This window comes from Ursus americanus, chromosome 31, assembly GCF_024610735.1.
Source record: "Ursus americanus isolate L20-20 chromosome 31, mUrsAme1.1.p, whole genome shotgun sequence".
In the NCBI taxonomy this organism is placed as follows: domain Eukaryota; kingdom Metazoa; phylum Chordata; class Mammalia; order Carnivora; family Ursidae; genus Ursus; species Ursus americanus.
Genome location: NC_142157.1, coordinates 18,550,409 through 18,565,564, shown reverse-complemented (window position 1 = coordinate 18,565,564; position 15,156 = coordinate 18,550,409). Strand labels below are relative to the sequence as shown.

Here is a 15,156-nt window from a genome sequence, read left to right as displayed (position 1 = left end):
GCCAGGCAGCATTTTAACCCTGACAACAAGCCTGAGAAGCAGGTATTGCAGTCATTCCCATTTCACAGATGAGGCAGCCTTAGACGGAGAGATTGCCCAAGGTCACTCAACTAGCAAGACACAGAATTAGGAGTTTAGCTCAGGCAGTCGTGTCTGGAGCCTATTTTCCTAACCTCTCAACCAAACCGTATTGTTTTTCTAGAATCTGTGGCTTCTCCTATACAATTGATGGGAAGTCTTTGTCCCCAGAAAGGGCTGAAGCAGAGTTGCCGAACGTGCCCTACTACGCCCCGCCTCTTCAACAAGTGTTATTTGGAATGAGAAGGGCCCCAGGAGCCGCTGCCCATCTCGGACCCTGGACGGAAACATGTCCCCAGGCTCTTAGCGCATCTACAACCTTCTGAGTCATGAAGTTGTTTTGTAAGTGAAAGCGCCTTATACATCATAAGACAATGACTATGAGGTACGCTGACATTCAGGGTCTCTCGTCTACCCTCTTGGCTCATTTTCACCCCACGACCAGCAAGTTGGCCCAGGTTCTGAGCACCCCATGTGTTGGTAGCCTCCCAGCTGGCCTCCGGGCCGCTCACCTTTCATGACGCCTTGTCTCCTGCACGGTGCTGCCAAGCTAACCTTCCTTAAATAGTATCTTCTTCACAATGCTTCTCTGCTCAAAATTTTCTGTGACAATCCATTTCCTACCTAAAAGTGGAGGGTACTTGAGGGACTGTAGTTAAAATAGTGAGAAGTAGTACTGGGGGGCGCCTGGGTGGCACAGCGGTTAAGCGTCTGCCTTCGGCTCAGGGCGTGATCCCCGCGTTATGGGATCGAGCCCCACATCAGGCTCCTCTGCTATGAGCCTGCTTCTTCCTCTCCCACTCCCTCTGCTTATGTTCCCTTCTCTCGCTGGCTGTCTCTATCTCTGTCGAATAAATAAATAAAATCTTAAAAAAAAAAAAAAGAAGTAGTACTGGGGACCCTTTTCTGAATTCAACTCGACAACGCTCCTGATTATTACATTTGAAATCACTTTTTCTTCTTCACCTTTTCTTTTATAGAACACATTAACCTATTCCGCTCTGTAAATATGGCCCGTGTTCCGAATGAATGCAACACTGACCCATTTACCATCATCACAGCCTCTCAACTCCTCCCAGATTTCCATGTGTGTTTATGATTCTCCTCTCCTTGCCGGGAGCCTCTGCTGTCTGTCAGACTCCTCTTCTCTGTCCTGCACATCCCCAACCTTTCTTTGGGGTCCTCCCCTGAGCAGACTTTTCTCTCTCTTTCAGTCCACCTTAGCTCAAATCTACCTATTACACCAAGCCCTTCCAACTACACGACCCTCCCTGATGTCCTTCTCCGCACTCACAGGACATGACAGGTATAAATGCTCTCCTGGCATTTCTCTTTCTACTAATACATTTGAGCATCTTTTAAAATGTGTATTGACTATTTACACTCTTCTGTAACTGTTAATCATCTCCTCTACTCGCTTTTCTATAAGGCTGTTGAAGTCTTTTTCTTTTCACTATTAAAGAACTTTTGTATATTCTAGATATGAAAATGTTCTCATCATTTGCATTACAAGTGTTTTTCCAAATATTTGAAGGCTGCTGCTCTTCTTTCTACATTTTGAAGCCTTCCTCAGACACTCCCTTCTCCATAGACAATTCAATTTACTTAATTTATTCAAACATTTAATTTGATTCAAAATATTTAAAAAGTCTGTTTGGATTCTAGTTGGAATCGCATTGAATTTTTTTTTTTTAGAAAAAAATTTTTAATTTTTGATTTATTTTTTTAGGAAAATTCTACTCTCAAAGTGGGGCTCAAACTCATGACCCCGAGATCAAGAGTTGCATGCTCTACCGATTGAACCAGCCAGCTGCCCCTTGCATGGAATTTTTAAAATTAATTTTGGAAGAGTTTGCAGTTCTATGGTATTGACTTTTGAGACTTCCAAGCTATAGCACAGTTGACCTTCTCATTGGTTCAGATGTCATTTCATATTCTCCAGTCCAATTTTATAGTTTTCCTCATTTACACCTCTCCATTTTGAAATGTCATCCAACTTTTGCAACTTGAGGAAGGCATATTTTCAAAGTTGAAAACACCATAACTGTATAAAAGTTGCTTTTGGTACTATTATTATTAACTTGGCCAATATTACCATTTTCCATTGAAAGAGTTTTAATTCTATGGTCAGGTAACCAAACTATCCTTTTTATAGCTTCTGGATCTCTGGTCTTTTTAAGACCAACTCTGGCATCCCTACGTGGTATATACATTCTCCTGGGTTCTCTTCTAAGATTTTAAAATTATTTTATTGTTTATACTCACATCTCTAATCCATCTGGAATTCATTTTGTATATAGGTTAAGATTCAGGTCCAATTTTATTTTTACTTTGATGGATGGACAGTTATGTCAGCACCATTTATGAACTAATATAACTTTTTTCCCACTGACTTGAACTAACACTTTCATCATATATTAAATTCTTATACATATTGGAATCTATTTCAGGATTCCCTATTCTATCCTACTGATTATTTTATCTCTTACTGTACTAATCCCATATTGATTTAATTTCAGTGGTTTTATATTATGTTATGGTAACCCATAACTTAAGTTCTCCTTCACTGGTCTTCATTTTCATACTTTTAAAGGCTCTTCTCAGGCATTTCCTATCTATTCAAACTCTAAGATCATATGATTTCATATGTCTTAGAGTTTGAATAGATATCCATATACTTAAAAAAATCTATTGGCTTGTAATTGAAATTGCATGACATTTGTATATTAATTTGGGGAGAATCACAATTTTTATCTACCGAGACATTCAGCCAAAAACATGACGTGTCTTCAGACTTTTTCAGATCTTGTTTGATGTTCTTCCATAAGAATTCAAACTTTTCATTTGCATCACCTCTTTCTTATTTTCTGATTAAACTAGAGCATATGAAAATTGATATTTTATTACCTAGTTAAAAACTGTGTGTATGTGTGTATAGATAGACAGCAATCTAATTATTGATCTAATCTAATCTAATTGATATCATAATTGCTGAATTCTAGAAATCCTAGGAAATGTGACAACATATCTAACCTCATTGAAAAAGGTTAGACTTTGAGCTGGGAGAAAAGAAAACTTCGTTTTGCACTTAAAATTGGACTCATTTTATCTCTTACTGAAATTTGTAATTATTGCAATCGTATCTGAAACGGTTTCAGAAACATTATCTTTGCATATTCTTGCAATTAAAGGTATTATCCAAAATGAAATAGTTTCCTGTGCCACTAGAAACAAAATCTCCGAATAAAATCATTCTGGAATCATCACTGTAGTCTTACTTGACTAGAAAGTTTAGAAGCTTCCACAGCATGTTCAAAATCTGGTCTTCCAATTACAGCAGGCTCTTTATTCATTACTCCTTGCCCTTTCTTGTATTCTGCCTAAAATGAATAAATAAGAGAACGTTAATTATTTCTACTTTCCAATGAAGAATTATATTAACTTTAGCTGAAACAAAATATAATAGACACTCAGTCTACAGAAAAACATTCTTTACAATTTACCAAACACTAAAATGCTGACTGGTAGAGCAGAAGTTAACTTAGTGTGGTTATTTAAATAAATTCAACTTTTTTTGTAGTAAAATAATTACTAAATTTGAGTCTATGTATCTTTTTTTGTAGTAAAATAATTACTAAATTTGAGTCTATGTATCCTGTCATCATCATTGTACTTATGTATAAACCCTGAAAAAAATTAGGAGAAATTTCTGGATAATTGAGACCATGCTTTCTATATACAGATAGCTTGTATGGCTCGTTTCATCTTAGGAACTGATCTAACCCTGTTTGGTTAACATAAAGTAAAATTTGTAAATAGTTATTAATTTTTAAGTAAGTATAGTCTATGTTATTCAAACATTTGGTTTGTGTGAAGGCATCATTTTTAATCAGGGTGCAAGTTATGCTTAAGTAAAATGGTATTAACCAAGAAGGATATCTTGGAGAAGGTAAGAAAACAGCCAAAATGTGTAGAAAATGTACAAGGGTAAAAGGTGGCAAAAAAACAATCTGCACAATTAACAGTAACACAATGGGAACAAGGTCAAGTCTTTGGGACAGGCTAAGATGAGCGATAATATGGGATCAGGTGACTGACAAAGTTGGTTTTCAGGCTAAGACATCTGAATGTTACCTCACGCCCACAGAACACTCACTTCTCTAAAAGTATGGCAGCAGTAGCCGCAGTCAAGGCAACTTTGAGTAGTTTCTGCATATACCTCAATAACTTACATAGTCAAATGGATAATTCAGATAAAAAACTTGAGATGTCATTAATTCAGATTGATTAATTTCACTAATTAAATTAACCATTCAACTACCTAAAGCCATGTGTTGTCTCCTGAAAGAATAAGAAATCACTTCTGCTCAAGATAAGAAAGAGAGATTACATTGCTTATGATCTTGGAGATCTGTGTTGCCATCTTGATGTCTGGTCTGTTGAGATCCGCACTATACGTGTGGGTGTCCTGCACATCTTTTCTATAAGAAATCTGATCAAAGAGACAGTTTTGATTGAAAGAAAGAAAAAGAAGAAATTAGTAATGTTATAGAACTACCAATCCTAATGTCCATACCATCATTTATCCTTGCCATAATTATCTTAGAGAACCCACCAACCACAAATTTTTTTTTAATTTTTTTATGCACAACATTTATTTGAATAAATACCTTATTTTTTCTACCATACCTAAGTCTCACTAGCATTATCACATATGAACTGGATTCATACAACCTAAAAAATGTGAGCCCGAGATTCCGGCACAAAACCAATCTTACAGAATATTACAGAATTCTTACAGAATTATCACCTGAAAAGCATGTCATCACGTGTAAGTGTGTATGTACATATTCACATACAGAATATCCTCATCAAAGGCTTTAACTTGCCCATCACACAGTCTCGATCCCCACTGGATTCAGGATAAGCCCAGCACATGAGTGTAGAAAACCACTTCATGGGGCGAGTGTGCGTGAAGTTGCTCCTCTCCAGCTCTCTCTTCTTTTTCCGACCGGACTCTTAAAATGCCCATGTCTGGCAAGTCTAGTCATGTGTACTGATATTTTTATTACCTAGCAAATATCATCGCAATGACTTGAGCCTCCAAAAATAAAAGCAATGACATTAAGGAACATTCATTCTCGGAATGTACACGAGATACAATCAAACTGAAATGTGGAAAATAGACATTTAAAGAGAAAAATACATGTAAATTTTACCAAGTGTACTTTAAAGGATGGTGGTTATTTAGATTAACTCAACTGACAAAGGAAGGGAGACCAGATGAGAACTGGTATAATGTCCCACGGTCAACACCTCACCAGTCTGTCCATTTCTCTACTTCCTGAGGTCAGTCATGAGGAGTATTTATCTATTTTCCAGATGTAATTCTATTTGGCAATATCACCAGAGGCTGGTCAATTTGCCCATTACATTAGTTCTTTAAAGTTCTAATGCAAAGGGGGCAGCAATGGTCATTTTTAAGACCCACCTTCATTTTTTCAAGGCAAAGAAAGGTAGAACACAGAAATGTAGAGCTGAACACCCATACAAAATGCACAGCTAATTGTATTTGTACAAAACAAATATTTCTAATGTTGCCTGTAAACTTTCTACAATGGCATCATCTAACGTACTTATTCAAGAATTAGATTCCTGGGGCCCATCCCCAAACCTACGTTAACAGAATCTCGGTAAATGGGGTTCAAGAACCTGCATTTTAACAAATTCCCCTGTTGATCAATATGAGCCAGTGTTCTAGGTAATATCAATGTATCTTGTTATTTTCCTTTTAATCTTGCCAAGTCAAAAAAAAATTATACTTTCTTACTTCTTTCAAAAACACATCAGGTATAAGAAATGAGAGGCTCCCTACGCATTATATTATTTTATTTCAAAGAAATATTTATATACATTTCTATTTACTCTTCTAAGGGTTTGCATTTGCCTCACCACCAAGACTATTTTTTAAACAGTGTTTATAATCATGAATCTGTCTAACAAGTGAACACAACTTCAATAGAATTAACATAATTTTGGCAAGAACATCTGTTTTCTTACATATTTCTGCTTTCATAGGCTTCACCTTCACAAGTGATTCAGGTAAGTTTTGTGCACACAGGTAGCAAAAGAAACATGAAAATGGGCTGGAAACTGAGTTGTATTGTTGGGTGAATTTAAAAATCTTTAGGGATTTAAAATTAAGCCAATTTCATTGGCTTCAAATAACAACAGGCTCACGCACCAATGATGGCCAATCCACCTACGCCTACACTCAGTTAAACACAAGCTGTGTAAAGAAAAACCGATTCTCAGGTAAAAACAAACCAAAATTACTACCCACCTACAAGACTAACTGTTTCTAAGTTACGGCATTCATACAGAAACCACAGGGGGGTAATGTCTTTTTGTTTAGAAAAGAATGAGGATAAAAATGGAAACCCTTACTTTTTGAAGAGCTGCAGACTTCCAGAAATCTAAGCTTTGTATGGGTTATGTAATTATATGCTGCTCAGCCTAATGACTGCATGAAGAGAGGTGAGGGGCACAAAGGCGGCAGGAGCAGGACGCTGAATAGGGCCCCATCATCCATGTAAATTGCAAATTAGAGGCCGGCATATGTGACTCAAAACAAATATTAAGATTGACAAGAGCTGCAAATTCAAACAAGCGGACACCACAGAGCCACACAGGAGAACAGCACGGGAGCCCAGTCACTAGTCAGATCTTCCAGAACACCACTGCGTGGGGACATCCCACAGGAACGGGGCTTTACATGGAGAGGCACAGGGCGGTAGGCTCCTGGTTTTCACAGTCTGCAAGGATGTCTGAACTTGGCGCTGCGGCAACATGGCTGCCGGAGAGGCTTCCTCCTCCTAACCTGGGTCTGAGGAGAGCTCGCCTGACATTTCTCAGATGCCTACAATATGTCTTTGCTCCGTTCTGCAGTCTGTCAGAACCCAGGAAGAATAAAAACAGTACATGGCCGAAAAGAGGTGTGGCAGTGGAAGGTCAAAGAACATATATGGCTTTTTTCCTATTTCCTGAACAAATTCAACCCCTAAGTGCTAACTGTATTGGAACAAGGGACTGGCTTCCATTCTTCAGGCTGTCTTCTCATGACAAGATGGTGTTTGGGTGCAAGCTTGAGGGTCAATGATTGATTTTACCTCATTTTATTTAATGTTTTGTTCCTTACTGCATCCTCAGAGCATGGAAGGAAACAGCAGGAGGAGGGAGATGGGAAGAGGGAGGACAAAGGAGAAGAGAGAAGAGAAGGAGAAGGGGGAAGAGGAGAAATAATAATATCAATCAATAATAATCTCCACTTTCAACCACTTACTATGGACCAGGTAGCATATTAAGGACTTAACATTCACTGCCTCGCTCACACATTTCTTGAAAGTATCACTCACTATAAGGATTTACATCCCTTAGACCAAGTTCTGTCTACTGCCCTTCTATTTCAAAATTTTCCTTAATTTTTAACTATTTATTCTCGTTAATGAACATTAGAATAATTCTAGTTAGTTCTGCAGAGGAAACAAATAGTTAACTTTAGTGGGCATTGCACTCAACCTACAAAATCTCTCAATACTATTTCAGTTTGTTCCAAAGAGAAGAAGGTGTATTTCCCCACTTCTTTAAACTTTGTATTATACCTTTCAATGAAGTTTCATCATTTCCTTCTAGAGGTCTCACACATGGCAATAAAGTAATTATCATATGATAATCATTTCCTTATACCTTGATCTTGTATCCAACATAAACTGCTTTTTCTTTTTAATAACATATAACAATATACAATCTTATCTGTAAAGACTGTGGTTTCTTCCTCAGGAACAGCTGAAATTATTACCCTACATGCTTGATCTCTTCCTCCTTTTTTTTCCCCCACTAAATTTCTTTTCTGGCCCTTTTCCATGTAGCTGAGTCATTTTCCTAAGTTATGCCTTTGTAATGGACATGTGTAATTTATGTATCAGCCTGGGGTTTTTCATTTGGAAACTGCCCCTCCCTTACTCCATGTGATTTGGTGGGGCTGTCCAGGGCAGCCCATCTTCTGGATGACAGGGGTGTCCCATCAGACATCTCATCCTTTTAGAAACCATGATCAATAAGAGAGCAGACACAAAACCAGGCGGTGGGGGGGAGGGGTGCCCAGAGTCACTGATGGATCTGAGGCTAGAGGGGGAAAAAGAGCTGCTGCCCTTCCCTCTGGGATTAGCGGCTCTAGGGATGATTTAATTTTGGAAACACCAGCTGTCATCTTGAGACCACCGAGACAGTGTGTCTGAAAGCAAAGTCATGAGATGGGAGAGAGGAAGAGTCCCAGTGACACTTGAGCCTCTGGACCCAGTTACACCTAAAGGTAGCTTGAATTTCCAATTACATAAACCAATAAATTCTCATGTTTTACTTAGCTAGCTTGTGATGGAGTTTGTTGTTAAACCTAGGACCTCCCGATTAACACAGTCTCCGTTTCAGGTTTTTCTGCAGAGTCAAATCTGTTCTTCATTGCCTCCAATAAAGATATTAATTCTATCAAATTTGTTTTTGAATTTCTTCCTTGTCTCACCATGTTCACTTTGTCCCTCAGTTTGTATTTTCATTGTTTTATTGTCTTTTAATCTCAGCTTGTTCCCTATAATCTGCATCTTTTGCTTTATCACGTTCAGTTAGCCAACATACATCATTAGTTTTTGATGTAGTACTGAACGATTCGTTCATTGCATAGAACATCTTTGCATTTTTTTACATTTGTGCAAAGGGTCCAACATGCCAGGCATTGTTCTGAGCACTTTACATGCAGGAATGCATTAAATCCTCATCCACCCTTGTCGTGCTGCATTGTCTGGATCCAACCTGGCTTCCTCAACATTCCCTCCCAGGACTGGAACTAGTTATCCAGAATCCCTTTCCTTGTACTGTTCTGAGTCAGGCTTGGCCGATGAGAGACTCAGATTTAGATCCTTGGAGATGCCAAGTTTGAGAGGTGAGCGGACAGCCAGGATGGCAGCCCCAGACAGACACCTGTGGGGGAATTAGGGCTGATGAGCAGACTTAAAGAAATCAAACCCAACTGGCCCAGAACCATCATTCCTTTTGCTACTCTGATGAAGGTTAACGTGATTCTTGGTGAGAAGAGACTAGAGGGGATTTACAGCTTACATTTGCAGAACAGAAGGGAGTAGCGTGGCCTGTATTTAATTATAACCTCAAAGCACTCGTGCAGTCATTCCCAAGATATACTTTTATTCTAAACTCCAGCATTAGAGAAGCCCCCAGGTATCTCACATAGGCATATGGACTAAAAACTCAGTCTCAAGCTTATTTCTGTCTGGGCATCCTGTATGTAAAAAATGAGCCAACGACTAAATTGTAAGTATTATTTTTATGAGAGAATGTAAACCTTTTATATACAGGTAAATGTAAGATCTGATATTCATCAGAAGGCAGACAAGTTTTCGATCTCCTAAAAGATGGAGTAAAATACAGAGTGGCATCTTTCTCATTATTATTGTGGTCACTATGTACAAAAAGCATTTTAGAGTTGATAGAAGTTTTCTTATTCATGAGTTAATTTTACCACCACCACAATCTTGTAAAGAAGGCAGAATGGGTATTACTAACTATTCTGTCTCAGAGATGAGCAAAACACTCACGTCTCTATTTGAATACTAACTCCCAAAGTGCTGTTATTATAAAGTCACATTGGGGAACCACACGGAACCATGACTGCCTCTCTAGTATCATTTTACTGATTTATCTCTAAGCTTTTTCACTTTCTGATGGAAAAGAAATTTTATCTCCTGATAAGTTTTGATTACCATTAAGAAAATATATATATCATTCTTGAAAGGAACATTAAGTCTCTTATGTCTCCTGCTGAATACTTCCTTCTAATACACGTTGAATTGATGACCAATATGGTGTTTTGGAAGAGTTTACCACTCCAATTTCATCACAAGTCTATACAGAGCACATTACTTACAAAACTTAAGATGGCAGTTCAAAATTTGTTTGACTTCTTTCAGAACGATTGGGTTTCATGTCTCTGATAAGATTGATGAGAACTAATAATGTTACTGGGGTTTTCATTTTGAGCCCATCTTTAGGGGAAAGGAACAGGATAGATTATCTCCAGTTTCTCTGATTACATTAGAAGAATTTGGCATCCCTTAAGATACAAAAGGATTTAGATTGGCTGTTTTTAATCATTTCTTGATTATAGTATCAACAAGATAAGTAGTTATATGGGTTCGGGATCATTTGAACATGCCCTTCTGACCTAAATGCTTCTTAATATAAAGTTCATATGGAGTTGGCCCTTTTCTCAATCTAAGCTCTGTTAATTATTTTCAAATTGACTATGAAATCATCCTAACCTCTCAAATCACCCTTTGTAATTGGCGGGGGACCAAAGAGGACTCATATTTTGTGGAGCTGCTCTTCTGCAAAGCCCTTTATATAACCCATCTCATTTAATACTCACGAGAGCCCAGTGAGGTAGATATCACTGCCCCACTTTAGAGATGGGAACACTGAGATGTGGAGGTATTAGGTAACTTGTCCAAGATCATCCAGGCAACATGTGGTCTGACTCTAAATTTCTTTTCTACCATATGCTACAGTGGAGGGTATTTGGATAAATGATTTTCACCCCTGTTCCATGCTCACTGAACTGGGTGGGAGGTGGGGGGACAGAAGAGACTATTGCCCCTAGAACAGTCTTCCTCTTGAAACTCTCAGTTACACAGAGGTGAGAATTCAGTTGGCCCTCCCAGAAGTCCTCTCCCCATCCTCTTCTGCCTATTCACGCCTCTAAAGGCATGAGGAAGAGAACGGTTCTGAAAGGAAAAACATGCCATTTGGCCCACTGATAAATCTTCTAATAAAAGTCTGAGCTGAAAAGAGGCAGAAATTAAAAGGTTTAATCTGCAGTTGGCCCAGTTTCTTGGTTCTCTAACAGATATCGGGAAGCTGACTTGCTCTTGGTAGAAACATAAAATAAAAAGGTAAGCAAAGATGCATTGTTTCCAGGCAAATCAGAGGTACACGTGACAGCACATTTTCTTCTAAGATAAATCAGCTCATCTAGAGGCATCATGTAAAGGGACATCCCACATTACCAAAAGATAATTTTACTAGTAGATTCTCTGCAAATGGGTTTCACCGCGCTGAAGTTTTGTGGGAGGCAGAGTTTCATCTTTTGTGAAGATGTACTAGTTTCACCTACAAACCAGGAGAGGTACTTGCTTTCCTGTGGCTTTCAAGACCTGTGTTTAAATTTCATATTGTAGGGACAACAAATGTATTATTCTAAGTGCCTTGACTCTAGGGGAATGTCAACTACTTCACAGGTAGAATACAAATATCATTCTCACTTTAAATCTGAGTAAATAGTCTTAAACACTTTCTAAATCCTATTATATGTACAAACTTTGCATGTGAAGGTCGAGCCGAGTAGGCAGAGGAGTGTAAGTAAATACATCCTTCTCCCATAAGTACACAGTATTGAATGGAAGAGAAAAGGCCTTTATACTCTATTCCCTCAATCCCTCAATCAAAGACCTTTTAAAAGAAAAGGCAGAGTTAAAATAATAACCCCAGTTCTATGATAAGGAACTTCCGTATTTGAATTTCATTGAATTATAGAGTTGGAAGCAGCCCCCCGAGGGTCTGTGTAACGCGCTCCGGCCCCTCCTGGACCACCACCGACGCCTTCTTTCCTGCAGCGCCTTGAATCTGTTGATCTAAATTCTGATGATAACCTATTTCATCCCACATTTAAAAAATTTCATTTAAAATCTCGACCTCCTTAAAAGGGAGGTAGCAAGGCCTAACAGAAAGTGTGGAACTAGGAGTTTGACTCTTTCGTCTCATCTTCTTCATCTACAGAATGGGACTCAGTACAGGGATTTTGTGAGAGTTGGAAACAGTCGGAGTCTTGGCGGAGTTCCCGCTGCACAGCAGAGCTAGCTAAGTGGTAGTTATTATGGTTATGACCGTCGTTCTGTAAGCAAACCGTTCTTACGAAGCATCCCCTTAAAATGGCCTTGCTGTTAATTACAGACGTGTAGCATTCTCCTCTCTCATCAAGGTTAAACCATCTTGGGAAATTGTCTTGGTCCTGGCATATGTTTACACATTGGAGTTAAAATGTAAAACCTCACTCCGTTTTTACTTAAGCATTGATGGATTGCAATTTAACACCAGATAACTGTTGCCATCCTGGAAAGAGATCCTGCCCAGCCGAGGCCCTGGGGACCCAGAGTCATCAAAGCACCATTCAGTAAAGGAGCTAAGTGGTGGGACAGAGCCCATGGGAGAGGACGAAGATGTTTCAGGTACTTTCCAAAGAAAGGGAGTTTCTTGACCCAATTAAGGCAGACATCTTTATCTGAACTGATTCTGGCCCATAAAGAACCTAACGAACATTTCCTACATTCCTCCTAGAGAGCAAAGAACTCCTAATGGGGAGACAAATAAGCTTCCACTGAAATTTCAGCCAGAAATTATTCTTCTAGGCCGCTAGGGTAGTGGTGGTCATCGAGCAAACACATGGAAGTTTTGGTGCAATTGCTAACTTACAACTTTATAATCTGCTAACTTAAAGCTTTTGAAAGAATTCATTTTCTATGGGCTCATTTCCTCTCCCCTGGTTTCTTCTGCTAAGCCAGCCATTTGGCATTAACTGCTTTCGTGTTCTCCATGGGTCTTGAGTTTGACCATTTGCTCTGCATTTGCATTCCAAAAGAAACGGTAGTGGGGGACAATCTCACTAGCCTTTGTAAGTGACTCTTCCCCAGGCCAGGGATTTCTGGTGCCCTTTCTCCCAGTTCTTCTACAATCCTCGACTGGCAACTGCAGGCACTTCATCATCAAGTCAACGGCACTCTAGGAAATGCCACTAATCCAACAGGTCCAAAGCAGAATTGCCAATATCTGCAAGGACCTGACATTTTAAAGGCATTCCACAAGGTTTTAATGACTTTTGATAGAATAATTCAGATGAATTTATGACTGAACACTGAGAGATTTAAAAAAAAAAAAAAAAAAGGAATTGTAAAGTCGTTTTGAATAGGAGAGTTGTAATATGTAAATTTCCACCACATATCCATTAGCCCTGACGTGGGTAACCACAATTTCTCAGAAAATCATGAGGGATGGCATCCTTACATTACTCTGGTGTTTATTGACCTCCATGGCATGTTTGATGTCAGGTGGTTCCTTCATGTGGGCATAATCTGAGAATCCTTTGGCAGCATCGTGTTTCTGCTTATAGGCAACCTTTAAAAACACAAATCATTGTTAGTTTCTTCAGGGGTATACTACCTTCTTACCTGTTAAATTTCAGTGTTTTGCTAGGAGTTTGTGTATTTGAATCCCACCACTGATGGTCCTATTTGCCTAAGCCTCTATAACAAGAGAATATACTCAGTGCTTTAGGTTATATACTCAGTGTTTCAGGTTAGACTCCTAATTTTGACTCTTTCCTGTTAATTTCAAAAGTCCTCGACCCTATGCATGCTGAAATCCCTACTCATATTCAACTAACTTAAATCTCAGCTACGGTTTTGGGAAACCTTCCAAATCTATGAGCTTTTAGGGTCATAAATGTCCGAGTTTTAAATCTTGAGAAAGCAACCGACAAAGTGGGGGAAATGACCAGACATTTAAAGGTGAATTTTTCATTTTTTAATTAATTGTTATTACTTTCCATAGGCACAGCTGTAATATAACATAAACCTCACTGAATGCTTCAACCTTTGGGAGAAAATAAGACATGCAGGCAGATTTCTGAGATATGTCAAGACCTATTCTCTGTAAGGGAAATGAGCATCATGCCAATGTCATCCATTGCTACCATTTCAATTTGTTCCCTCCTGGGATGGAAAGAAGGCGTGCGAATGATTACTTCAATAGTAGAAGTAACAAATTCAACAAGAGAGAAAAAAGAAGATTCAGAAGACAGCAAAGAAATTATCCCTTTTACTCTCAGCCTGTTCCATTATCCTATGTATTTCCTTCACAATTTTCAATTACTTTTGTTTTATTTTTGTAGAATTACTTATTTTCTGTCTTCCCTCACAAGAACATAACTATCTAGCTTGGTGATTGCTCAGAACCCAAAATAGTGCCTGGCACAAAGTAAGAATCAATAAATATTTGCTCAATGAATGAATGAATAAAAATAAAAACAGGAATGAATGAAAGAATAAATTATTTTAAAATTAATTTTAAATAGATATTAAAAGTTTTATAATAAAAAGGTATTAAATGGAGTTAGAATAACTCGACGCAGGAGAACAGAGTCAATTTAAAGAGAAAAACTAGAAGAGTATTCACAAGAACAAAATAAGATCTAATTTTTAACAGAAAAGAATAACAGTTCAACTTAAGGAAAAACTTTTTACCAATACTAGCTCCTTGAGAGCTACGCCTATCTCTTCTCACACATCTTTTAATATCCTGTGCCTCTCATACTCAATGACAGAGAATAGAAATGCAATAAATGCTTAGCGAATGAATGAATAAATGAGTTTACTAAATATTCTCATGAACTTAAACCCCTCGTGGGTTTTAATAAACAGTATTAACCATTTGTTTAACTTAGATAATATACTTGCCTAGAGGATTAAGATGATATTTACAAAACTCATTTTTAAAAATAAAATCATCGCATCTCACCATAAAGAAAGAAAACCATCTCTTGTAACTATCAATATTTAAATCTCCTGTCTGGCTCCCCCACCAACTTCTTCTTGAAAACGTTTGCTGAAATGGAACTCACGCTGGGGTGTCACAGTCTCTAAATCGTGGAAGCTGTGACACAAAGCTCCTGCCTTAAGGAAGCCCTGGTGTGTCTTCCCCTGGCAGCCAGGTAGGAAGACTCTAGTTCACCGGATGCAACTCCAGATGTCAGTAACTCCCATTCCTCCAGACCATCTGCACGGAGTAAGGTCCTGAGCCCCTATACCCCTAATTGCCCTCCTCTGCACAATTTCCAATTAATCCACTCTTTCTTAAGATGCCCAGAATGTTCTAGATGTGGTCTGACCTCTCCTAATTAGA

The 15,156-nt window shown here is 38.5% G+C and overlaps 1 protein-coding gene across 4 annotated transcripts in view; it reads right to left on the bottom strand.

The window, feature by feature from the left end:
- Window positions 1–15,156, bottom strand: part of NEBL (nebulette) — a 336,315-nt gene that overhangs the window by 80,962 nt on the left and 240,197 nt on the right. For 2 of the 4 annotated variants that reach the window (XM_045787423.2, XM_087857636.1), the window contains exons 5-7: window positions 13,261–13,371; window positions 4,469–4,570; window positions 3,357–3,458 (exon numbers count right to left, since the gene is read on the bottom strand). The exons of the other annotated variants lie outside the window; for them this stretch is intronic. In XM_045787423.2, coding sequence (XP_045643379.2) covers window positions 3,357–3,458; window positions 4,469–4,570; window positions 13,261–13,371 — 315 coding nt within the window. The remainder of the gene's footprint in view (window positions 1–3,356; window positions 3,459–4,468; window positions 4,571–13,260; window positions 13,372–15,156) is intronic. 4 annotated transcript variants of the gene reach the window in all.